The 26,344-nt window shown below is 39.8% G+C and overlaps 1 protein-coding gene across 1 annotated transcript in view; it reads right to left on the bottom strand.

Moving 5' to 3' along the window:
* C6 (complement C6) overlaps positions 1-26,344 on the bottom strand; it is a 73,078-nt gene that overhangs the window by 5,729 nt on the left and 41,005 nt on the right. Inside the window, exons 10-17 of the mRNA XM_068990434.1 lie at positions 22,411-22,577; positions 20,786-21,011; positions 19,475-19,646; positions 18,785-18,896; positions 14,409-14,541; positions 13,318-13,506; positions 7,662-7,752; positions 1,550-1,791 (exon numbers count right to left, since the gene is read on the bottom strand). Coding sequence (XP_068846535.1) covers positions 1,550-1,791; positions 7,662-7,752; positions 13,318-13,506; positions 14,409-14,541; positions 18,785-18,896; positions 19,475-19,646; positions 20,786-21,011; positions 22,411-22,577 — 1,332 coding nt within the window. The remainder of the gene's footprint in view (positions 1-1,549; positions 1,792-7,661; positions 7,753-13,317; positions 13,507-14,408; positions 14,542-18,784; positions 18,897-19,474; positions 19,647-20,785; positions 21,012-22,410; positions 22,578-26,344) is intronic.

Here is a 26,344-nt window from a genome sequence, read left to right as displayed (position 1 = left end):
TCTAGCTGCCTATTTGAGTTCTGTTAAGTCCTAATCTTCAACCCATATTTATGTATTATATGAAGCTCAGTTGAACTATTTCAGGTTCCAATTTTACCCTAGCGCAAATGCACTGCTGTGAAGTTTCTGCTTTTAAGCAGTTCACAAATGAAATGCCAATAGGCAATACACTTACTGAAAATAGAAATGTAATACTATTTTTTAAGTATCAAATAGGCAGAGATATAAACAGGTAATAGCTCCAAGGTTTGGTGAGGGTGTGAAAGGCAGTTTTTATCACACACTGTAAATATGAATATAATATGATAAAGACATTTCTAGAAAGCAAGTTGATACATTGCATCAACAAAGACTTTCTATTTTAAAATAGTATTTATCTAGAAACATTCCATTTAAGTAAAATCTAAGGATAGAATTTTAGAGTATAGATTTACCTGTGATAGATTTGTCTATCACAGCACTGTTTCTAATAGCAAAATCTGGGGGAAAATCTAAATATCAAATTGAAGATTGATTAAGTAAAATCACAAAATGCCCATATAAGTTTTTGCAGACATTGAAAATTATGTGGCAGAATAATATATAATGATATGGAAATAATTTCATGATATATCAAAGTGAAAAAAAACCGCAATATATAAATAAGATGTAGTATTTGATCCTATTGTTTTCAAGTAATATAATCAGTGCTATCCCTGAGGTGTGTGAGGCTCCAGGGAATTTTTTAATGGGGTGTTTCTTTTATATAAATGATTGAAGCCATTCTAAATAGTGTCAACTCCATACTAGCATTCTGATCTCAAGCAATTTTGAGAAAGACTACCCTGCTGGCCAGTGGCTCACCAGGCTGCTCTCTGGGAATGAGGGTCTAGCTCTGAGCCAGGGAAGACTCTGTAGATACAGTCCCAGAGCCTCTTGGAACATCACATCTAATGAGGAGAGAAGGAATAGAGGGTAGGAGAATGTTCCACAAGGGGGGAATAGGGCTTGGGCTCACAAGGAACCTCATGTGGGTTCAAGGCACCCTGCCTATGGAACCCTACCAGCATGGGCTGACCCCAGGCACTACAAGGGGACTTCAAAATACTTGAGGCAGATATTTCTGGTAATTGGTATTGATGAGGAACCCAGTCTAGGCTCAGGGCACTCTACCTATGCTGGCCCCAGCTGGTTCCATCTGCCAGAGGAAACTTAGACAATTTGATAAAGGCCCTCCAAAGGGTGGGGAAGTGGGGTGCTGAAGCATGAGATCAGGATGGGTGTTCTTACTTGGGGATGAAAGGTGAGTCTGATTATGTATGTACAGAAAAAGACTGGAAAGATTTACACCAAAGTTGTTAAAGTAGTTATTTCTAATTGTGGGTAGGTTGGGTTCTAATTTTTCCTGCTATTTAAATCATTTCCTAACATTTTTTACAATGAAAAAGAATTAGTTTTGATTAAGGAAAGGTTATTTATAAGAAACAATGTATAAATACAAATAAGATGTACTAGCTGAGATGAAGGTTAAGTGATAGCTTTTTTAGTATGAATTACCACTGGAGCTTACCTGAACATTTTTCCCAGTTGTAGCAGGTATCATAACCACAGGATTCATTCTTTGTGCTACTGGAGGAAAGTTTTATCCTTTCCAGACCCCATTTTAACTGTGGACCCTCTTCGCATGAACCAATATGTAGAAAATGGAGCTGCTGATTATTTAAACATTTCTCAGCCAAAAGCTTACAAGCAGATGAAGTAAAGTGATGGCTGGATGTTGTATCAAGCACACAGATTTCTTCTGAATAATGTCTATACGGGAGAGAAAAGCAAGCATTTATACATGAAGACTAGAAAAGATGGTGTGTAGCCAACTCATATGTTAACTTTCCACCTAGTTCTGTACCCGTTTCTCTCTTCCCCCCAGTTTCTCTCCTTTCAGTCTCTCATTTAATCTTGCATGCTCTGGGACTCATCTTCCTAAAAAAAAACCAAATCATTTTAAGCTTGTTACTACTCACAATTGCCTTCAAATTAAAGTTAATTCTGATAATCAAAATCTTCTATTTTGAATTCATCCAATCAACTTTCCTTTCTAGAATCAGTTTCCCATCCTTCTTAATCCCTTTTTATCACCTGACAATTGTATTGAGCATTTTCTAGACTGACAAGATTATTCTTCCTTTGCTACCATCCCATGCCCTGCTCAATCCATGTTGCACTGTCTCCCATCTCCAGCTGTCTATGTCCAGATCAATTCTTGGCTACATTTTGAAGCTAATTCTGATCAACCTAGTCTATTTTAGTCTGCACTTCCCCTGAACTCATTTGCAACACCAAAGTCTTAAATATAATTATATAGCATTGCAAGTGTGTTTGTATTGTGACTAACAGCATGAGTTTTTAGGTCAATCTCTGATTAACTCACTAAATCTAAGTAAAGGGATGGGTCCTGTTAACAAGAAGATAGCCATAGTCTTTTTCTTGCTGAGAGGACAAGAACTTGATTACTCCAAACCTGAGTTTCTTCTCTGATGTCAACTTCAGAGTTAAAAATCAGTGCACCAGTGTGTAAATTTGTTTCCAGGAACTGAAGCCCAGAGACAGAACAAAAAGCCACTTTCTAAGTTCAGAGAATTTAAGCTGTGGGGCTAGTCACTCTCACAAACACCTTCGATGCCATATCAAAGAGGACTGAGGCATATAGGAAGAGGCTGGAGAGGGAGGGCTGAGCTGAAATTCAGACAGTTCTAGAGGACAGTCTGTGCTCTCATAGTCTGGCATTGCAAACAAAGAAAGAAGTTCCCTCGGGTTACATGGACAATGTGAATGTTGTGAGTTCTCCCTAGAAGGCCATTTTCTGGGTGAGGAGACCCCAGCAGCAGGTAGCTCATACAAGGTGGACCACTTGTGGTCGATTCTTAGGAAGATAGACAGAGCCATCTTTGGGCTGAGTTACAACAGTGGAATGTTACAGAAAAAGTCCCTGTAGTGGTCTCATAAATAAATAAACAAAGTGTCCCTACAAGTGTTTGTTTACTTGGAACTCAGAAGAATGTGAGAGGCAATCAGTGTTAAAGCTGAAAAAAACCTTGGTGCAAAGAAATAGAAGAAAAATTCCAAAGTAGCAATTATGAACTGCTGCTGCTGCTGTTTAGTCGCCAAGTTATGTCTGACCCTTTGTGACTCCATGAACTGTACCCAGCAGGCTCCTTGTCCACGGGATTTTCCAGGCAAGAATACTGCAGTGGGTTGCCATTCCCCTCTTCAGGGGATCTTCTTGACCCAGGGATCGAAACTGTGCCTCCTGCCTTGGTAGGCGAATTCTTTATCACTGAGCCACCTGGGAAGCCCCAACAATTATGTACATGTGTTTTTGAAGATGAAAATTGCCCTAGAACAGCCTGCATTGTTTAAAATATATAAAAAGTGAAATATCACAACTGGACACAGTCTGTTGACTTCCTATTTCACCATTTATTCATTCTCTTCTTTGATAACTTAATTCTAATTTTATTTACCACGTAGGACTACCCAAGACAGACAGGTCATGGTGGAGAGTTCTGACAAAATGTGGTCCACTGGAGAAAGGAATGGCAAATCACTTCAGTATTCTTGCCTTGAGAACCCCATGAACAGTATGAAAAGGCAAAAAGATAGGACACTGAAAGATGGGTGTGCAATATGCGACTAGAGATCAGTGGAGAAATAATTCCGGAAAGAATGAAGGGAAGGAGCCAAAGCAAAAACAACACCCAGATGTGGATGTGACTGGTGATAGAAGCAAGATCTGATGCTGTAAAGAGCAATACTGCATAGGAACCTGGAATGTTAGGTGCATGAATCAAGGCAAATTGGAAGTGGTCAAACAGGAAACGGCAAGAGTGAATATTGACATTCTAAAGGAATCAGTGAACTAAAATGGACTGGAATGGGTGAATTTAACTCAGATGATCATTATATCTACTACTGTGGGCAGGAATCCCTTAGAAGAAATGGAGTAGCCATGATAGTCAACAAAAGAGTCCGAAATGCAGTACTTGGATGCAATCTCAAAAACGACAGAATGATCTCTGTTCGTTTCTAAGGCAAACCATTCAATTCACGGTAATCCAAGTCTATGCCTGGACCTGTAATGCTGAAGAAGCTGAAGTTGAACAGTTCTGTGAAGACTTACAAGACCTTTTAGAACTAACACCCTAAAAGGTGTCCTTTTCATTATAGGGGACTGGAATGCAAAAGTAGGAAGTCAGGAAACACCTGGAGTAACAGGCAAATGGCCTTGGAGTATAGAATGAACCAGGGCAAAGGCTAATAAAGTTTTGCAAAGAGAACGCACTGGTCATAGCAAACACCCTCTTCCAACAACACAAGAGAAGACTCTACACATGGGCATCACAAGATGGCCAACACCGAAATTAGACTGATTATATTCTTTGCAGTCAAAAAATGTATAGAAAAGATGTATAGAGAAACTCTATACAAAGAGATGTATAGAGAAGCTCTATACAGTCAGCCAAAACAAGACCAGAAGCTGACTGTGGCTCAGATCATGAACTCCTTTTTACCAAATTCAGACTTAAATTGAAGAAAGTAGGGAAAACCACTAGACCATTCAAGTATGACCTAAATCAAATCCCTTATGATTATACAGTGGAAGTGAGAAATAGATTTAAGGGACTAGATCTGATAGAGTGCCTGATGAACTATGGATGGAGGTTCGTGACATTGTACAGGAGATAGGGATCAAGACCATCCTCAAGAAAAAGAAATGCAGAAAAGCAAAATAGCTGTCTGAGGAGGCCTTACAAATAGCTGTGAAAAGAAGAGAAGCAAAAAGCAAAGGAGAAAAGGGACGATAAACCCATTGGAAGGCAGAGTTCCAAAGAATAGCAAGGAAAAGTCTTCCTCAGTGATCAGTGCAAAGAAATAGAAGAAAATAATAGAATGGCAAAGACTAGAGAGCTCTTTGAGAAAATTAGAGATACTAAGGGAATATTTCATGCAAAGATGGGCTCGATAAAGGACAGAGATGGTATGGACCTAACAGAAGTAGAAGATATTAAGAAGAGGTGGCGAGAATACACAGAAGAACTGTACAAAAAAGATCTTCATGACCCAGATAATCATGATGGTGTGATCACTCACCTAGAATCAGACATCCTAGAATGTGAAATCAAGTGGGTCCTAGGAAGCATCACTAGGAACAAAGCTAGTGGAGGTGAGGAATTCCAGTTGAGCCATTTCAAACCCTAAAAGATGATGCTATGAAAGTGCTGCACCCAATATGCCAGCAAATTTAGAAAACTCAGCAGTGGCCACAGGACTGGAAAAGGTCAGTTTTCATTCCAATCCCAAAGAAAGGCAATGCCAAAGAATTCTCAGACTACCGCACAATTGCACTCATCTCAACGCTAGTAAAGTAATGCTCAAAATTCTCCAAGCCAGGCTTCAGCAATACGTGAACCATGAACTTCCAGATGTTCAAGATGGCTTTAGAAAAGGCAGAGGAACCAGAGATCAAATTGCCAATATCCACTGGATCATTGAAAAAGCAAGAGAGGTCCAGAAAAACATCTCTTTCTGCTTTATTGACTATGCCAAAGCCTTTGACTGTGTAAATCACAATGTCTATGGAAAATTCTGAAAGAGATGGGAATACCAGACCACCTGACCTGCCTCTTGAGAAACCTATATGCAGGTCAGGAAGCAACAGTTAGAACTGGACATGGAACAACAGACTGGTTCCAAATAGGAAAAGGAATACATCAAGGCTGCATATTGTCACCCTGCTTATTTAACATATATGCAGAGTACATCATGAGAAACGCTGGGCTGGATGAAGCACAAGCTGGAATCAAGATTGCTGGGAGAAATATCAAAAACCTCAGATATGCAGATGACACCAGAAAGTGAAGAACTAAAGAGCCTCTTGATGAAAGTGAAAGTGGAGAGTGAAAAAGTTGGCTTAAAACTCAACATTCAGAAAACGAAGATCATGGCATCCAGTCCCATCACTTCATGGGAAATAGATGGGGAAACAGTGGAAACAGTGTCAGACTTTATTTTTTGGGGCTCCAAAATCACTGCAGATGGTGATTGCAGCCATGAAATTAAAAGACTCTTACTCCTTGGAAGAAAAGTTATGACCAACCTAGACAGCATATTAAAAAGCAGAGACATTACTTTGCCAACTAAGGTCCATCTAGTCAAGGCTATGGTTTTTTCAGTGGCCATGTATGGATGTGAGAGTCAGACTGTGAAGAAAGCTGAGCGTCAAAGAATTGATGCTCTTGAACTGCAGTGTTGGAGAAGACTCTTGTGAGTCCCTTGGACTGCAAGGAGATCCGACCGGTCCATCCTAGAGGAGATCAGTCCTGGTCGTTCATTAGAAGGATTGATGTTGAAGCTGAAACTCCAATACTTTGGCCCCCTGATGCGAACAGTTGGCTCACTGGAAAAGACCCTGATGCTGGGAAAGTTTGAGGGCAGAAGAAGGGGACGACAGAGGATGAGATGGGTGGATGGCATCACCGAGTCAATGGACATGAGTTTGAGTAAACGCTGGGAGTTGGTGATGGACAGGGAGGCCTGTCGTGCTGTGGTCCATGGGGTTGCAAGGTGTTGGACATGATTAAGGGACTGAACTGAACTGAACTGAATTTTACTGAAAAAAATGCTTTTGCTTCTAGCCAATGATTTTGCTTCTAGGCATTTCATCGCCTCCCTTGCAGGGCCACATGGCCATGTGAACAAGAGAAGAGTAGTGAAATGGGAGCTGTGATGAACCCCCAGGAACTCTCCTTAAAAACAGAGCATGTGTCCATTTCTGATCTTCCTTCCTTTGTACTCCAGCAGAGAAATCTTGCACCGTGATATAACTTCAAGAATGTCAGACCAGGCAATTTTATTTTAATAAAGAGAAATAAAGTATCAGCTATACCTCAATAAAACATAAAGTATGAATATTAGAGTTAAAAAAAGCATAGCAGAACAGACAGCAGGAAGGAGCGTCTTGCTCCTATCTGCAAGAAGAGAATCACCAGACCATCCCTAGACTGCCTTCCCCCTGCATTTATTTTGTAAGATAGAGAAACAAAATTTTACTTTAAGCGAATCTTACTTAGGATTTTTCTCCCACAAAAGTAGTCCTGAAATTAATAAGTACTCTTGACACTCTTGGGTTTATTTAGAAAAAGGCAGTTATAATTACAGAGAGTCATGGCAGCCATATAAGGATATATCATTTTTCTTTATGCTCTCTGCCACCATGTGAAAGAATAAACTGACAAAGAGATGTGTGTGTATGTGTGTGTGAAGTCCATGCTCACACCTCTTTCTCTACTCCAACCTCTTGGAGTCACAACTTCGCTCCTATACTTAGGGGGAAGAAGAAGGCTTTGAGATAATTGTGTCTGATGCTTTAAACAGGATAGAAATGTCTTTATCACCAGAATGAGATTGTTTTAGTACAAAAGCTATGCAAACTTAGGGAGAGATAACTAAGACTGCTTGCTACTCAGTGGGGAAGGAAGAATTCAACAGGGCACAAGGGGTATCAGTTATATTAAAAATAAATATGTTTTGTATTCATGCTTTAAGAAGCCCGGCTCCTTCATGAAGTTGGTTACACTAGACTGGTTTTCTCAGTTCCTAAGCACAGTCCAGAGAGTATCTCTTACCCACAGTCTTCTTCTGGAGACATGCAAACGCATTCAGATCCCAACTGTTTTTGTCCTGGTTGACAGTGACCCCTTAAGCCTGTCAGGATATCTGAAACAAAAGAAAATGAAGACAAGAACAGTTCACAGCATGGATTTCAAGTGGTCAGTTTGAATTTAGGAGAAAAGGCTATGGTGAAATGTTCTCACTTGTCTCCTAGAGTTAGAGCACTCATTTTAGCTTTTTCAAATCTGTTGTTATGAAATAGTCCATCTGAAAAGTCCTTTCTAGCCCTTGTGAGCTGTCACGTTTCCAACCTAAAACTGCTATTAAGTTCAAGAAATTGAAATTGGTGAAATTGTTGTTCGTTTTTCAAATATTTATTGAACGACTATGATTTACCAGCACTGTGATAGATTCTGGCGATAGTGAGTTGAGGAAAATTTGACCCAGATCCCATGCTCACAGAAATTCTAGTCTTCTGAGGAACTCCAGACATTAATCAAACACACACACTCTACACATAGAATTTCTGCTGTTATTAGTGCTATTAAAGAGAAAGCATATAATCAAGAAAATTGATGTAGCCAGGAAGGTTATGAACGGTAAAATGGGAAGAGAAAATGGAGTAAGATGGAAGCAAAGGAAATAGCAGACATGAACGTGCTCAAAAGAGAGAGAACATTTGACTTTCTTGGAATTGAAAGAAAGCCAGGGAAACAAGGGCAAGCAACAAGAAATGGCCAGAGAAATGGCTGTGTGGTGGACTGTGTAGGGTCATAAAGGGCTTTTGAAGGATTTTTGTCTTATGTTATAACCAGTGGTAAATCTCTGATAGGTTTTAGCAGGGGGTGGTGTGACAAAATCAGGTCTGGATGTGGAAAAGAATTTAATTCTGGCTTCTGTGTAGAGGATGCATTTGGAGAGGCAAGGTGGTCAAGACGGTAGAGAATTTATGAGGTTATTATTGGGAAGATCCTCTAGAGGAGGGAAAGGCTACCCACTCCAGTATTCTGGCCTGGAGAATCCCGTGGACTGTACGGTCCATGGGGTCGAAAAGAGTCTGACATGACTGAGCAACTTTCACATTCACTGTAGTAGTTTGGGTGAAAGAGAATGGTCATTTGGATCAAAGTGCCAGAGGTGGAAATGGAGAGAAGTGGGTGAATCTGAGACATTTCAACCATGTAAAATGCATGAGATTGCATATTGTGGGTAGGTTATAAGAACGGTCAAGTGTAATTCTTAGATTTCTGGTTTGCATAAGAGAATAGATGTTGGTGCCTAAACTGAAACAGTAAATATTAGAAAAAGTTAGTGGTAGGGAGGCAAGAGTGATGACTCGAGAATTCCTCTCTGCAAATGCTGAATCTGTGATCTCTTTAAGACAGCCAAACAAAACAGGTGTATAGGAATTTGGATACTCAGGACTAAAGCTCAGTGGAGAAGTCTGTGGGAAAGATTTAAATTTGTTATTAGCCTATGGAGGGATCAATGATGCCCTGGGTATGGGTGAGATTCCTCAGCAGGAGAGTGTAGCATGAGGTTAGGGCACAGATCTGAGTCTTGAGGAACTCCAGCATTTAAAGTCCATGCACAGGCAGGAGCCTGCTAAAGATGCAGGGCAGCAGCCAGAGGGGTAGAAGTTAAACCAGATGGCATTGTGTGTTGGAACTAGGGAAAGAATACATCTGCAGAAGGTCAGCTCTGTCGAATGTTGCTGAGACCAAAGCAAATAAAGACCGAAATATTGTCCATTGGGTTTACCAATATGGATGTCAGTGTCAACAACTGTGCAAATGGATTTTAGGGGATAATGAAAAGCCAGACTTTTCTTATAAGAATAATCAGCGGAGAAATGGACAGCTCCCAAATGTAGCTATTTATCCCTGCCCAATATTCTAGGTACTAGGATGTTATGGTGGGAAAAAGAGAAGTAGAAAAATGAAAACAGCAGTTATCCTCTTTTTCCATGAATCTAAGCAATAGTGGAAAAAGAGACATTAATCAAATAATCATAGGGATGAGTTTATAATTAAAAGCTGAGATAGGTATTTGGAAGAAATATTTCAGGAGACCATATCAGCAAAAAAAAACACAAAAAACTGAGAAAGGTAAGGAAGATTTATAAGGAAATGATGCTTGTGCTAAGATGAGCAATTAAATACTGAATATGAGGACTGGAGATTAAAGTAGAATGAAGAACATGGGTATATTATGTGCTATATGCTGTGCTTAGTTGCTCAATCATGTCCAGCTCTTTGCGGCCCTATGGACTGTAGCCTACCAGTCTCCTCTGTCCATGGGGATTCTCCAGGATACTGGAGTGGGTTGCCATGCCCTCCTCCAGGGGAACTTCCCAACCCAGGGATGGAACCCAGGTCTTCCACATTCCATGCGAATTATATACCTGCATTGCAGTAGGTATATGGAAGGGGAAATCTTAGTTATCTTTGCTTACGTTGAGGCTCACCCAAAGAAGCTTTAGACTGATTGAATTAAACATGGAGCTGACATCCTGAGCCTCCTGGATGAAACACATGTCCCTAGACTGGATCTGACTAATCAGGCATCCATATGACCACAATGGCCTCTGAAAGCAAGTAACTGACAAAGGAGGGAAGGAGAAAGGTATATCAGGCAGGAGGTTTGGTAGGGAAACAGGTTTATGTTACAGGCAAAAATAAAGATTTAAGAAACTGGTACATTTTCTTCTTTGCTGCTATGCATTTCCATTCCCTGCTATTTTCCTCTTTTAGGACCCTCATTCTAGCTGGTGAAATTTGGCTCAGAGCTTTCATGAACATGCAGACCTATAACTGCTGCTAAGTTCTCAGATACTAAGATTTCCATTGGCATGGGCTTGTTTTTCTTTGGTGTCTTGTGTGGCTATGCCTCTTTGGCTTTTGTAAATAAATCCACACTTACTCAGGTCAAGGAGGGACTCTAAGCTATACATTTCCAAAGAGTATCAGTTTTCAAGCACACAGAGCTTTGCTCCCTGCCTACCAGTTTGACGTCATCAGTGACCACATACAAGGATTCTTTGCTCCCTCACTAAGAATCAGGTGGAAGCCAGAACTGGTCCTCAGGTGCTCACACTTTCTGCCCTGCACAATTTGTGAGCAACGTGGAAATGAAAACATTGCAATCTTTAAAGAGTGATGAAGGCAAGAGGATCTTTGGAGGTGTTAATTTCTTAGAGGAAGGGATAAAAATGACAGGGGAGGTGTACGGCATCTCATTTCTTCAGGAAGCAAAATTCTTTTTCACATTGAAAGAATGAAAAGTCTTTCTGGCCAACCAATGACCTGGACATCTCTGTATCACACATCTCCCACCACATTGAGAGTAAAGAGGTTCAGTTTTAGTGATGAATTTCTTTTTCTCTGACTCCTTTCACTGATCTTTCTGCCAACATTGTCGGAGAGAAAGTAGATGAGATGGAGTATTTCTTTCTTTTATCTCGATGTAGAGCATTTTGTTATCTCTCAGTTTGAATTATAACTGCAATTTCTTTTAAAAACATGGAGGGGTGTGTGTATGTGTATACATATGCTGTTATTTGTATAAAGAGAAGGATCTACCTAAGATGCCCAGAAAGTCTTAATTTTGTAAACTGTGTAGTCCCTAAACACATTCATCTCTCTTACATGTATGATCAAGAATCAGGTGAAGCTAAGCCACACTACCAACCTGAAGTGCTCACAGATATCCATATGATCTCTTTATCAATAGTTTTAAGGTTATATAACCGTTGAAAAGTGAAAGTCACTCAATCATGTTCAACTCTTTGTGACTCCATGGACTGTTGCCTACCAGGCTCCTCTGTCCATGGGATTCTCCAAGCGAGAACGCTGGAGTGGGTTACCATTTCCTTCTCCAGGGGATCTTCCCAACCCAGGGACTGAACCCAGGTCTCTTGCATTGCAGGCAGATTCTTTACCATCTGAGCCACCAGGGAAACCCATGTAAGAGACTAAGTTTCTCCTTTTCCTTCAGACATTATAAAAGCACAGAACAGGATAAAGAAGGCAAGGTAGCAGAGAGCTTGAGGAATTAGCAGAGCCGCTTGTTTGACCCAAACTGTCTGGTTTTGGGTCTAATTTAGCATCTTTTTGCCTTTAGTTTTTTCATAGGCAAAATAGGCCTAATCATAGCTGAGCTCAGATAAACCCTCCAGGATTCTCTGATTAAAAATGAGACATAACTTGAACAAACGTGTTGAGAAATTTGGAAGATATGAAATAGTTGAAACTCCCTTCCTTTTCCTCCAAGTAACCAACACACCAGACTAATGGGAGTTCTCAGCTCCTGCTGCCAGCTAGCTGCCTGTCAGAAACTGAACTTCCAGGTTAATATGTTCCTGTCTTTCACAGCTTCACTCTTCTGCACCGCTAGTCCAGTTATAGACTTACCAAGAGTCCGTTTTATTTGTTTCCAAGTCTATTTATGCCAATTCCTCTTGTAATTGTGTATGCTAATTAAATATATCAACTTCCATAATATATCAAACTTACATATAAGTTGATAAATATATCAACTGATAAAATAAAGGAGGAAAAATTATTTTTATAAAAACGAAGTTGAAAACACTGAATAATTTAAAATGGTTTGCAAAAATGTTTCTCTGAATTAACTGTGGATGAAACTACTGTAAAAGATTAAGGAAAAAAATACATATAACCATTTTAAAGCATTTTCTAGTCAAATTTGCTGCAAAAGTTGCCTTTAAGCTTTCACCTCTCTTCAAAACAGTAACTCTCAACTTTGGCTGTATCCAGATTAACTCGGAAAGATTTGTATAAACACAAATACTGGCCCTCCTAGCTCAACGACATCAGAATCAGGGAAAGGGACTTAAGCAGAGGTGGTTTTCAAAGAAGTGCCCTACTTGGAGTTTAAAAACTTATTGTTTTAGAGAAATTGATATGGGATAGCAAAATTGCCGTCTATGGGATGGCAAATGATGAATTAGGTATTTGTTTTATTCAAGAAAGAAATCTTGGAACTCAAATCAGGAGACCCTTTAGGAAATAAGAGGTTGGTCCTATGTTAGAAAATTGGTGAATATTTATATATTTCTATGTTCTAAATTAAAAATAACAGGCTCCCAGTGGCTCAGCAGTAAAGAATCCACCTGCAATGAAGGGACTGCAGGAGATGTGGGTATGATCCCTGGGTCGAGAAGATCCCCTGGAGGAGGAGATGGCAACCCACTCCAGTCTTCTTGCTTGGAGAATCCCATGGATGGAGGAGCCTGGCAGGCTACAGTCCAGGGAGTTGCAAAAAGTCAGACAGGACTGAAGTGACTCATCAAACAAGCAAATAAGTTAATATAAAATGTTTAATTAATTAAAAAGCAGTGTGTATTACTTTTTTGTCACTCTCCAGTTGAGCTAAAATTTCAGTTAACCCTCAATTCTGATCTTGTTATATAAGAGCACTGTGCTCTATCAGAATATTGAAGTATTAGATTGGGAAATAAAATTGACCTCACTCTCCAAGGTTTGAAATTATCCACTTGACCAATAGCTACTTCTGTGTGCCTGAGCTCTTCATCAATACAGGTGAAATACAACTTAGCCCGTCATAAGCAACAGCATCTCTGTGGATGCTACACAGATAATCTCAAAGGACACCACCTTAGCAGACCCCAGGATCCTGAGCTGTTACCTTCTTCACAGCTGAGTGAGTTCAAAATAGGTGGTGTCCAGGAATCCCCACTGCATGTGTACCTCGATGGCCCATTGACAACCAAACCTCTGGGACAGGTTAGCTCAATGGAGTCACCAATTTTATATAATGTCTGAAATGGTGACAGCGTCAGTCCTTCTGGCACTGTTGGCTTGAGGCACTCTGTCCCTGCAGAGAGAGAAACATTTCAGATGCATTTGGTGGAGCAAAACACTCAAGGGATACAGGCAGATTTTGTGCATTCCACTAAATGATTTTATGTGATTGACCACATCGGTTCAGTGTTAATGCTGCCTTTTGAGCAGAAAAATGGGGGCTTGAGGATCCCAGGCTTCCACTGAGAAACTGCCTTTAGTTCCATTAACGGAAGAACTTGCTATGGAAATGATTTCAGATACTCGTAACTTTCACTACATCATTGGGACATTTTCAAGAAATAATCTTTTCACTCTTCTCCCCAGTGAGTTTTCCCAAAAGCAGGGGGGGGCTGCACTGTGGGTGACACAGAGGCAGGATGTTCTAATTGACACTGATTTCAACTTTGTGTCATGGTATTCCATAATAACTCTTTGGAGTTCCCATCTGAACCTTGTTTGAATCACATTTTGACTCTGATGAAGCATGGGTATGTGTGGAGCCTACAAACCCTTGCTCTCTTTTCCAGCAAAGCATGCCAATGTGCTCCAAGGGGAAAACTGCATTTCACATGATATGCCATCTCTGACACCTAAGAGTTAAGCATCATTTCCCTGGGACCCATTAGCTTGCATCTCTTTGTACTCTGGGCCAGGCCGATGTCTGTGGTTGGTTGCAGTTAGCAGAAGTCCCCAATTTCTTTTTAAGCACAAGCCTCACAGTCCGGCTAACATGCAGGGGTGAGAACTAAAATATGAAGACAGTTTGAAATCTAACTTTAGCAGACGAATCCTATTTTCTGTTTCACTAAATCTTTTCACCAGAGTTACTGAAAAATGGTAAAATGTACTAATTAAGGGTGTGACTTTTCTTTATTTATTTTGGGCACGTTCATTCTTTCGCAGAGTCACATAGAGGGTCTGCCCAGTTCTCACGTTGGCATTCCACGTCTCCTTGCCTCCAGCTCCTGTCTGGTAAGCATCTGAAGTACTGGTATCCGACAGCTTTGAATCCAGTAAAGCATAAAATTTCAACTTCTTCTCCAATTGAGTACTGTTTCTTTTCATTCTAGAATTAAAACCGAAATCAGCACATTACCAATGTGATGAATAATATCTTCAAACACCTCAGGGCCCTCCTCGATCTCTTCTGTTCCTTCATTCCTGTATATACTCAGAGTCTGCTAAATGTGCACTTCCAAATATCTCTCAAAGTTCACTCCTTTCCTTTGCCATCATCACTGCCTTTGCTCACAGTACATATTCTCTCTTATCACAACTCAATCCCTGGACCAACAAGATCCCCTGGAGAAGGAAATGGCAACCCATTCCAGTATTCTTGCCTGGAGAATCCCATGGACAGAGGAGCCTGGTGGTCTACAGTCCACCGGGTCACAAAGAGTTGGACATGACTGAGCGACTTCACTCACCATAACTATCGAGCTATCTAACAACCAACTAGTCCCTCTTCTAATCCTTCTTCCATATTTCTAGTTTAAATTGATTAGAATATATATATATATATATATACATATACTTATATTTAGTTAATAACTTACTCTACTCTGTATATGTGATGGCTTACTATTGCAAGAATAAGAAAACTATATACTATCCTGCGGCTATAAACTGAATAAGTAATCTATTCTACATATGCAGCAAATATATGCAATCGCTATGGTAACAAATTGACTACAAATCATTTGAAAGTGTTCCTAATAGCCTATTGGGCATTACATATTTTCCCACTTAATGTGTAAATAAAGTCCAACTATTGGCAAGTGGGAGTTCACGAAAAGATTTTAAGATAAAGTGGATTTTATATTCTTAACTTGGAATATGAAACTTAACCCACTTCCCCATCCTCACCTCTTGCCATTTCTCCCCATAGAATCTATGCTCTAGGAAAACAAAGGCATCTACCATTCTTTGCACATAATATTCTCTTTCATGCCTCCATATCTTTATTAACTGTTTCCTCTGTCCTCAACATCTTCTCTCTTTCATTGTCCTGAGACCCAACTCAAGTAGAATTTCCTGTGTGGGAAATCTCTTTCATTTACCAGTTTCATCACGTGTATCATCCTTTTGGTTTTAGAGAGAAACTTGCACAAAGTTCTATTTGATCACATTTATCAGCCCCACCCCTACGCTTAAACTTGTATAAGCTCTATTTTATGTTTCTCACATTTATCAGCCCCACACCTATGCCTGAGTGGTATTTCTTCTAGCAGATCTCTGCCTCACAAATCTTTGTGTGTTAGTCACTCAGTTGAGACTGACTCTTTGCAATTCCATGGACTCTAGCCCGCCAAGCCCCTCTGTCTACGGGATTCGCCAGGCAAGAATACTGGCGTAAGTTGCCATTCCCTTCTCCAGGATATCTTCCTGACCCAAGGATCGAACCCCGGTCTCCTGCATTGGAAGCAGATTCTTTACCGTCTGAGCCTTACACAGGGCTTGATAACTATGCTGAATAAAATGAAAAACACTCTCCTTTTGAGGAAGACAGTAATGTAACGGTCTCTCCTTACTGAATGGGAGGCAAGTACAAAGAACTGACTAGGAAGTTATTCTCTGAGAATTGAAGATGGGACTTTTGAGGGAGGTGAAAGTTCAGTTATCAACCTTTGTTACTATGTGGCCATGAGATTCAACTTGTCTCCCAGAAGATGATTAATTTTCTGAATACAAAAAGAGTATTCCATCATTGGTTATCATGGATATGGCTATGTTTCCAAGGGGAATGGCATGATGACTAGTATTAATGATCTGGATATTTTATTCAAAGGCTGCACATTTTCCCTCACAATCATTCTGAAATAAGTTATTGTCACAAGCTTCTGCTTCATTTCTCTTATGAAGCTATAACCTATAAGTATATGCTGCAGCCATCAAGCTTTGGTCAACACATCTGCTAGACCAACTTAGCAAAGGCCTTTACCCAAAGTCACTGTCACTTGCCTCTGGGGTAAGTGCCTTTGGTCACTAAACAGATATCTTCACATGCAGTGGCATGATTGCTCTAGCCTGGAATGAGGCATATCTGCCTTTGATTCCATAAAAGGGGCATTTTGCTACTTGGAATTCTAGAAAGTGCTCATTAGGAAAGTCAAAATTGTCTTACTTTTGAGCAAAAACTCTTGTTAGGTAGGAATTAGGCCTTTAATAAAGAGTAAATTGAAACAAGGAGTGAACTTATTCATAGAAATGGAAACATATATTTTAATTTTGTGAACAGTCATTGGAATAATGAATCACTGTTTAAACCTTTTGTGTGTTTTTAAAATTAGAACGTCAATCATTTTAACACTTTAATGTAAGCAACTGACGCAAACAGATTAAAAATTATTTAGAAATCTGGATGTGACAAAGTGCAATTTTGAGGATAATGTTGAAAAGGGCAGGGACTGGCAAACTATTTCTGTAAAGGGCCTTGAGAGTCAATTACAGGCCAGGTAGCATCTGTCACCTTGTGCCATTGTTGCACAAAAAAGTCATAGTCATTATGTAAACAAAGGAATGTAGTTGTGTTCCAAAAAATTCACTTGAAAAAGGACGAACAGGGCCTCCCTGGTAGCTCTGTGGTAAGGAATCCACCTACCAATGCAAGGGACACATTTCGACCCCTGGTCCAGGAAGATCCCACATGCCCTGGAAGTCTGTGCACCCCAACTATTGAGCCTGAGCTCTAAAGCCTGGAAGCCACAACTACTGAAACCTGCTCACTCTAGAGCTTGTGTCTCAACAAGAGACATCGTGGCAGTGAGAAGCCCATTCACCACAACGAAGAGTAAGCCCTGCTTGCTGCAACTAGAGAAAAAAATGGAGCAGCAACAAAGACTCAGCACAGCCAAACGGGAATAAATAAATACTAAAAAAGAAAAGAAAAAGAAAAACAGAGGGCAGACCAGATTTGGCTCCTGGGTATAGTTTGCTGATCCCTGTCCTGAAGGATTTGTTCCCAAAGTGTGGCTCCCCAACTAGCAGCACCAGTATTACAGGAGATCTTGCTTGTTATGGAAGTTTCTGGGCCTTGCTTAAGACTTTGGAGTTCGAGAATCTCTGGTTCTCCAGTAAGGACTAATGAACATTCAGTTCAGTTCAGTCACTCAGTCATGTCCGACTCTTTGTGACCCCGTGGACTGCAGCATGCCAGGCTTCCCTGTCCATCACCAACTCCTGGAGCTTGCTCAAACTCATGTCCATCGAGTTGGTGATGCCATCCCTTTCTCCTCCTGCCTTCAATGGTTTACAGCATCAGGGTCTTTTCTAATGATTCAGCTCTTCACATCAGGTGGCCAAAGACATTACTCCCTTCCAAAATATTTCTCCCCCTTCACACCTCTAGGCCTAGCACCTTATACATGAACAGAAGATGAATGAACAGGGAAGATATATTAGTGCAGACACTGTTCTGTGGCTATTTATTTGCTGGCTTTGGAGAATCGAAGGTTATTGCTCTTTAATCATAAATATGACATAGTTGGAAACAGATGAAAGGCTTTACTGGGTTTAAGAAAGGTAAACTTTCTTTTAAAAATGTGAAATTGATTAAGGCACATGCCTCCTGTGATCAATTTTAAGTATTATGTATCTCCTGAAAATTTATATCTAAAGTCACAGAGCTGTCTAACAAAAAAGTTGTTTTTAATCATAGAAATATACAGTGGTTTAAAGAAAAAAGATAAAAGGTAATAAAGCTTTGATTGCTTAAGAGTTCTATAGGTATTTAGCCTAATAAATCATTATAGGCTCAACACCACCTATGTTATAGTCAAACTAGTTTGTTTCCCTGATAATGTGCCTTAGATGGGGGTTAGTTTGTTTAGATTCAGAAATAAACAGTCGGATCTTATTTGTAGACTCTTAGAGAAGCCATCCGGAGAAGGCAATGGCAACCCACTCCAGTATTCTTGCCTTGAGAATCCCAGGGACAGGGGAGCCTGGTGTGCTGCCGTCTCTGGGGTGGCACAGAGTAGGACACGACTGAAGTGACTTAGCAGCAGCAGCAGCAGCAGCAGAGAAGTCATCCAAACCATTCTTTACTCACATAAATGTGTAATCAGCACATGGGTTAGTGCCAAGGAGCACAAAAGACCCTGTCAGCCTTTGGTCTAACTAGGTATGAGGATGTCTTCAGGGAATTCAAGAGGGGAAGTGGTGGAGCCGTTCTAAATATTACATTTTTTACCTTTTAAGTCAATAGGTTATTAAACTATGAAAAAAATGACTCCACATAAAAGAAAATGCATGCTTCCTAAGCTCTCCTTTTAGGATTCCAAACCTAAAGTGAAGGTCAGGATGCTTACCCGAATAAACCCATTTTCTGTAGGGACTGGTTGAGGACACCCTGAATCTGATTCTAATTCAGGGAGATCAGTTTCTTTCATGTACTCATCATCACTGATGCATGGTTGTCCACTAGAAGGGAAAAAAAAAGATGCGTATAATAAAATAAATATGTACACATACTTAAATGTCTATGTATGTACATATATGGATGCATATATATATATACTTTAGAGCATATATATGCTCTAAAGTGTGTGTATATATGTATACTTTAGAGCATGCTAAGTTGCTTTAATTGTGTCTGACTCTTTGCAACCCCATGGACTGTAGCCCACCAGGCTCCTCTGTCCATGGGATTTCCCAGGCAAGAATACTGCGGTGGGTTGCCATGACCTCCTCCAGGGGATCTTCCTGACCCATAGATAGAACCTGTGTCTCTTATGTCTCCTGCATCGGCAGGTGGGTTCTTTGCCACTAGCACCACTTGGGAAGCCCATATATATATATGTATATAAAACAGATAAAAAAGAGAGAAAATATTAGAGAGGAAAAGGGGTAGTAGCATACCTAACACCTCACTGATATGTTGGAATAGGTAAAATTCTAAGTATTTCTTCACTTAGCAATAAAAAAATAAATGCTGCAAGTCTCTAGCAGTGGGGGTGGGGGCTGCCCACTCTCCCCGGCGCCCGTCTTTCCATCCTTACTCGTTCTGCATTATGGAGAACGTGCAGTGTTCCTCTTGCCGCCTCTCCCCCTCACAGCGTTTTCCTCCTTGCTGAGGGGCAGGGTTGTTGCATTCGCGGGTTCTCAATCTCCTGTAAGTAGCATCACACGAGCTCCAGGAGGACCAGCAGCCCCAGTTGCCATCCACAGCATCTGGAAGACAGGGACATCCACCCACCGATCTCAGTGCAGCCCAGAGAACTGGGGCTTTGAAGCCAGGCCAACTTGGTTGCCTCGCATTTTAGCTGTGGGATCCTTTGCAGAATATCATAGCGTTGTTGTCAGGATTAGAAGAAATTCTCTGTGTAAAGAGGCTGATACATCATCTGTTTTTACTTTCCTGTTCCCACAGGAATAAAATGGCAACAGCTCTGAAAAATTTTCAACTATCAGCAATGTGTCACACAGTACATATATGCATACATCTATGTATACATATTAACATCTTCTGAAAAGCATAGCTATCTAATATATATATTAAAATACATTTCTAAAGGTAATAGACTATATTCTTACTCCCACGACATATCCTCTTTCTAAAGAGGATTAGAGGTAGCCATGAATATATCTTAGTTCAGTATGAAAATTTTGATTGTGGCTTAATTTGTCCCTTATTACAAGCTATCTTTATTCTACATTACAATGCATAAGAGACTCATAACATCAGTATCATATAGTTTACTTTATATTATGTTTTTTATTTTATTTATCTTATGTGATAGGCATTGTGCTGTTTATTTCATATACATATGTTGTTGTTGTTGTTTAGTCAACAACAGTTGTGTCTGATTCTGTGTGACCTGATGGACTGTAGCCTGCCAGGCTCCTCTGTCCATGGGGTTCTCCAGGCAAGAATACTGGAGTGGGTTGCCATTTCCTTCTCCAGGGGATTTTCCTGACTCAAGGATCAAACCTACTTCTCTTATGTTTCCTGCACTGCCAGGTGGGTTCTTTACCACTAGCACCACCTGGAAAGCCCGACTACATAAACACACATATATAACTTTCAAGTGTATAGTGGCCTTATCTCCATTTTATGGAAAATCGATTTAGGCACAGAAAGGTTAGGTGACTTTTCCAAGGTCACACAGCTGATAGGTTACAGCTGAGACTGAAATCAAACTGTTTGACTTTTGAGTCTAATTTTCTCCAGGCCTAATTTCCTTGTGAATTTGCGTAAGGTGGAAATTGCAAGGACAAGTTTTGTTTTGTTTTGCTGTTTTCATTAACCAACCTAGAATACCTTGGGGAGGGGAAAGCTTCCTGACTCCTAGTAAGTTACTGACACTTACTAGATTTGTAATCCGGGGAGCGCCTCTCACAGTTCTCGCCATAGGTGCCGCTCTGGCAAACACACAGACATTCAGTCCCTGAGAGCACGGGGCGGCCATTGTTAGGGCATCGAGCACACTGGCAAGGGTCAAACTTGGCTGCATACTCTTGAAAAGCTCTCCTGAGGTTGTTCCGTCTTGTCACTGCACAGGGGATGTTTCTGACCAGGTCCGTGATGGGAGCAAGCTAAGAGCAGATGGGAGGAGGAAGCTCTAGTCAGAGTCACCTCTTTGGCATATGTTGACATCACCACCCAGTTCTCATGGAATCAGAGGCAAGACCTGGGCAATCGTATGCTTCAAAGCGATTATTGTAGAATACGGCATATCTGTCTATCGAACCAGTAGAGAAAAGCCCTCTCCAGGGAAGGGGAGGGCAGGGAGATTTTTGCCTTCTATGCTGGGTAGACCAGCTGTCTTCAAGATTAGCTGTCTTCCACTGTCCTAAAGTACAGCAGGTGTAATGTACATGGAGTTTACTTTCCCTGTGCTTCTACTATGGAGGAAGCCTCAGATGAGGTGTCCACTTATGAGAATTTACATCATCTTACTTATTAAGCCTCAACGTCTGGAGATAAGTGACTAAGAGTCAGGCAGCTCAGGAATGTTTTGGTGAAACCTCAACAAGTTTGACTCAAGGAGAAAGATCTGGGAAGAGTGAAGAGAGGCTTTCTGTGTTCTTTGTTTTTCTAGGGACAATAATATTGGCTTTTGGTGAACCAGGTGAAAAAATGTGGAGAGAGAACACAAAGAAATGAACTTTCTGGTAGAATCAATAGAAGAATTACAATAACAAATATGGGGGCTAACACAAAAATCAAGGCTCATCAACATTTTAAAACCCCAGAGGAATGACTCTCTTTGCAGTGTGCCCAGATGGATGGCTGGACCACATTTTCCTACCATAACCTGTAGAATTCCAAATATCTTCACACTGCATGTAAATCATCCTACTTTCATGATGATTGAATTCCTTTATTTTCATTTGAATGAAATGAGCAGAATAGTTCCTTTAGGGGCTTTTAAAAATGTGCTTATGTTCCAGGCAAAACTGGTTTAAGTGGCATACGACTGATTTGTGGACAAAGTATTCCAGACATAATAAAAACACCCTTTAATGTAATTACAACAAATATAAGACTGGTAAATTTAATCAGTGGTGATAGAAACAGAATTTCAAATGGATCTAAAATCTCATATATCCCATAGAGCTATAAATGAAGATTTAGGAGTGCTCATCAACTAAAAAATTGCAAGAAAAATACAGAAATCAAATGTATTATATACATGGAAAGATAAAGAGCACTACTCCAGGCAAGTTTAGGCAGTTTTATGCACCAAATTCCCTCTTTTGGTATTTTATGTATGCTACGAATTCTAAATGCCTTACTACAGAATGCTTGTTTGAACAGCAAAAACAAGAGATGTGTAATTCAGTGTTTTCTAAAAAGGTATAGTGTGCATGCACACCAAAGACACATTTCTTTTTTCATCTGAGAAGAAAATGGAAAAGGAATTGTGTGACGCATAGTTTGGTCTGCCAGACAACAGCTTTAGCTCCTACCCATAATGCTTTTCAATCTTACCGCAAAGTCGATCACAGAAGGATTTTCCTTCACTGATTCTAACCAGTCAGAAAATATCCTCTCTTCCGGAGCGGAGCTCCCTTTCTCCCAAGCCAAAGCCGCCGCATACTCACTCCTCCCGCCTTGAACTAGCGATATGGATTTCTCTGATCCCTGCATAAAGGAACCTGCAAGGTATTTCAAGGAAATGACTTGTTTAATTTTATTGCGAATTCAAACTGGAAAGTAAAGCCTATTTGCACAGGAGAAAGAAGCAGATGGCAGAACCTTGTAGCTCCATTAAGTCAGCTAAGTGAAAGCTCTGGAACACACCTCCTGTCCCTAGAGGGAGTTTAATAATAGAAATGATAACCATAGTGCTAACAGCTACCATTTATTAAGCAACTCGTGTATGCTGGGCACTCTACTCTCATTATTCATGTAATTCTCATAACAATCCTGAGAAGTAGATGTTATAATAAACATGGACTTTGAAGCCAGAAGTAATTTGGCCTGGAACACGTGGTTACTAAGGAGAGAGAGGGGGTGGGATACAGATGTAACCCAAGGCCTAAGGACTCTGCCTCCTGCTCTTTGAATGGCAAACCTCTCACTTTTGACTTATATAAGCATATGTCTTGGGCCTCAGAATAGCATAAATCACATGGTTTCTGGCACCCATTCAGTGGACCACCATGCCATAATTGACTACAATTACAGAAAAAGGTGATAGAATGCTTTTAAGCCTAAAGATAGGAGTAAAAGTACAACTAACCAAAGGGAAAAATTAAACATAAGAGTTGGCACAGTGTTGCTTTAGAGGTAATGCATTTACTGTATATAGCAAAGATCTTTTACATACATTTTCAGGACAATTCCTATTAACTCATAGTGTCTTTAATATGAGTGTGTGTGCGTGCTCAGTCGTGTCTGACTCTTTGCGACCCCATAGACTCTAGCCTGCCAGGCTCCTCTGTTGATGGAATTTTCCAGTCAAGAATACTGGAGTGGGTTGCCATTTCCTTCTCCAGGGGATCTTCCTGACCCTGGGATCAAACCTGGGTCTCCTGAGGCTCCTGCATTGGCCTGTGGATTTTTACCACTACACCACCTGGGAAGCCCAGCTTGGTGATAAGAAATTGTAATGAGAAAATCAAATGGTAAAGAGGTTAGTGATATGGGTAATAGTTAATGGCATGGATTTGATGTCTGTTCTGGAGTTTCAGTAAAGTTCAGCCATGCCCCTATTTAGAAATTCTGCAATGAGGGAGACTAGGATGATTAAAACAACGGATGAAATACTCTCTCTATGAAAAAAACTCTGGTCTTTTTCAAAGTGAGCTGCTTAAGAGGGATATAGGAAGAACATTTTAGAAGGTTTTTTTTTTGCATTTATTTTTCATGTGAAATATGAGAGAAATGATTATTTGCCAATATACCATATACCTATTGACAGTGATTCTGATTTGCTAGATTGATATCATATATGTCATAAGTGGAATGACACTATGGTAAGAGTTATATATGATAAGCTTGGAATCTTGAAGAAAGACCTAGAGTTAAGTCTGTTTATTATTCTGTTAACTACTATGAACAGAATGCTCACAAGTGAATAAATGGCTTAAAAAGATTCCAGAAAGAAAATTCAGACTGAAGATGATACCTATAGCGCAAACATAAGCAAAACGACTAGTGGAAGGAAGAACAGATACTTCTCTTTCTTATGCAAGCTTCTCGTTGTCACAACATGACTTTGATACCAAAGCTGCCTCAAAACATATCAAAAGTTTCAAGGAGTTTTATGAAGTATTATCACTATGATATGATATCAAAACCAGGGGTTTCCTAGTGGTTCAGAGGCAAAGAGTACACTAGAATGCAGGGTAGTCGGGTCCGATTCCTGGGTTGGAAAGATCCCCTGGAGAAGGAAATGGCAACGCACTCAGGTATTCTTGCCTGGAAAACCCCATAGACAGAGGAATCTGGCGGGCTATAGTCCATGGGGTCACAGAAGAGTTAGACTTGACTGAGAGACTCAGTGACAACTATGATGAGCAAGATTATGAAAAATTCTATTTTATATAGACTATATTTTGAAACTAGCTCAGGGTTAGAAATAGATATATCTGTATTCTTAAGTGTGCTTTTAGAAAACAACATAAATACGTCTTTGTTTTTAGGCAAATTGTCATTGTGATTGATCAGTGTTAGTTGACAATGTTCTATAAACCAGGCACTAAAAACTTGGGTTGGAGAGTTGACACAATTCAGGAATATCAGCGATGTGTAAGCAGGGTAGGATGGATGGTTGGGTTGATTAATCCGTTTGGATACTACTGCAATAGTCTCTGGGTTTGCAGTATCTTCCTGTTATGAGTTCATTTTGGACATTTTCTCATCTCTATGTTGCATGGATTTTACAGTTGAGTAGTTTTTATTCATTGAGTACTCAAGAATGAACATTTACAGAATGCTCTCAGGTTTTGAGACATCTTTCTGTTATGTTTACATATGAACACATTTTCTTTTCTGTTTTAGAAGTTTGTGAACATTCCTGTATTGTCTTAGCTTTGCATTTTGTGGGTAAGTCTGACGCCAGCCAGATTTTGTTGTTATTCTATAGGGAAATTATTTTTTCAGCTAAGGTACTTGAATTCATTTTAAAAATCTTTGAATTTAGTTAATTAGCTAGAATTTGCCTTGAAATTGTATATTTGAACCATATTTCTGATACAATTAATCAAGACAAATTTCATCCTTTCTTTCTGGGACATGTTCATATATTTACTTATTTATTAAAATAGTTTTTCTCTTTCATTTCTTGAGCTCTCTATTTCAGGAACATTAATTCCCATATATTAAATTATATTTGTCATTCTATTTCCATTAGATATTCTTTAATAATGGTTAATATCTGAATTTGTCTGCATTTATTATGAATTACTTTAGATCTTTTTTAATTAATTTTACTTTCAGACAATTATATCTTGAATTTGCAGTGTCTATTTATAACTATAATGGTGATTCTTTTCAATATTTGTGTCCTTGTACCTTAGTTTTGAAATCTTCCTTTTCAGTTAATTCTTATATTTAATCTTTTCAAACTCTGAGCTCTTGATTTATTGAATTGTCATTCTTATTAAACTATTCTATTGCAAGACAAACTGGTATAGAATCTGTATATTCTCTAATTTACATTACTAGGTTGATTGCATACTGCTTTTTTTTGGCTGTAATACAAATGTGTAGTTATCAAATCATCTCTCATTTTGCTTATGCTCAACATGGGCATCCACATGTAAACCATCAATAGCCTCTGATACTTAAAACTATCTACTTATTATTATAAGTAGCTTAGCTACTTATAATACTGGGGGACCTTGGCTGTCCCCCAGGGACAATATAAGCTTCATATTTGGGGAGTTTCTGTGATTCCCTTTGTTCTGAGCAGAAGCAGTCATCAGTCAGAAAAAGTAAGGGAATAAGAGAATTTTACACAGAGAAGGAGTTATTTATAATGACAAGGCACAGTTGAGAGGATGACTTATTTAGGAAAGAGAGGCAGAAACTTAGCTAGGCAGAAAGTGAGGCAGGAACTTATCTTCAAGGCTATGTGAAGCCATGACATGTTTAAGGCCTGAGTGTTTCATGATAAGATTTGCCTTGGAGAATATTCTTCTCACAGAAAATGTGTATAATAAGGCAAGACCAGAGGCAAAGGGACCAGTTGGGAGGCCTCTGTGGTAATCCAAGTTGGAAATGATGAATGGAAGGTATGTGCATGGAAATGAGGAAATGGGGAGAACTGGGAGACATATTAAGAAGGAGGAATGACTGCTTACTGCATCTAGAGGCAAGAAAGAGGGAGGGAGAAATCAAAGACAGCACTCAGGTTTCTCACTTGGTTGTCTGAGTGTTTTTAATGTGCTACTTTTAGAGCTTCCATGCATGCGTC

This window comes from Capricornis sumatraensis, chromosome 18 (genome assembly GCF_032405125.1).
Source record: "Capricornis sumatraensis isolate serow.1 chromosome 18, serow.2, whole genome shotgun sequence".
In the NCBI taxonomy this organism is placed as follows: domain Eukaryota; kingdom Metazoa; phylum Chordata; class Mammalia; order Artiodactyla; family Bovidae; genus Capricornis; species Capricornis sumatraensis.
Note: the sequence above shows the minus strand (reverse complement) of the source record. Positions and strands in the feature narration are given on the sequence as shown.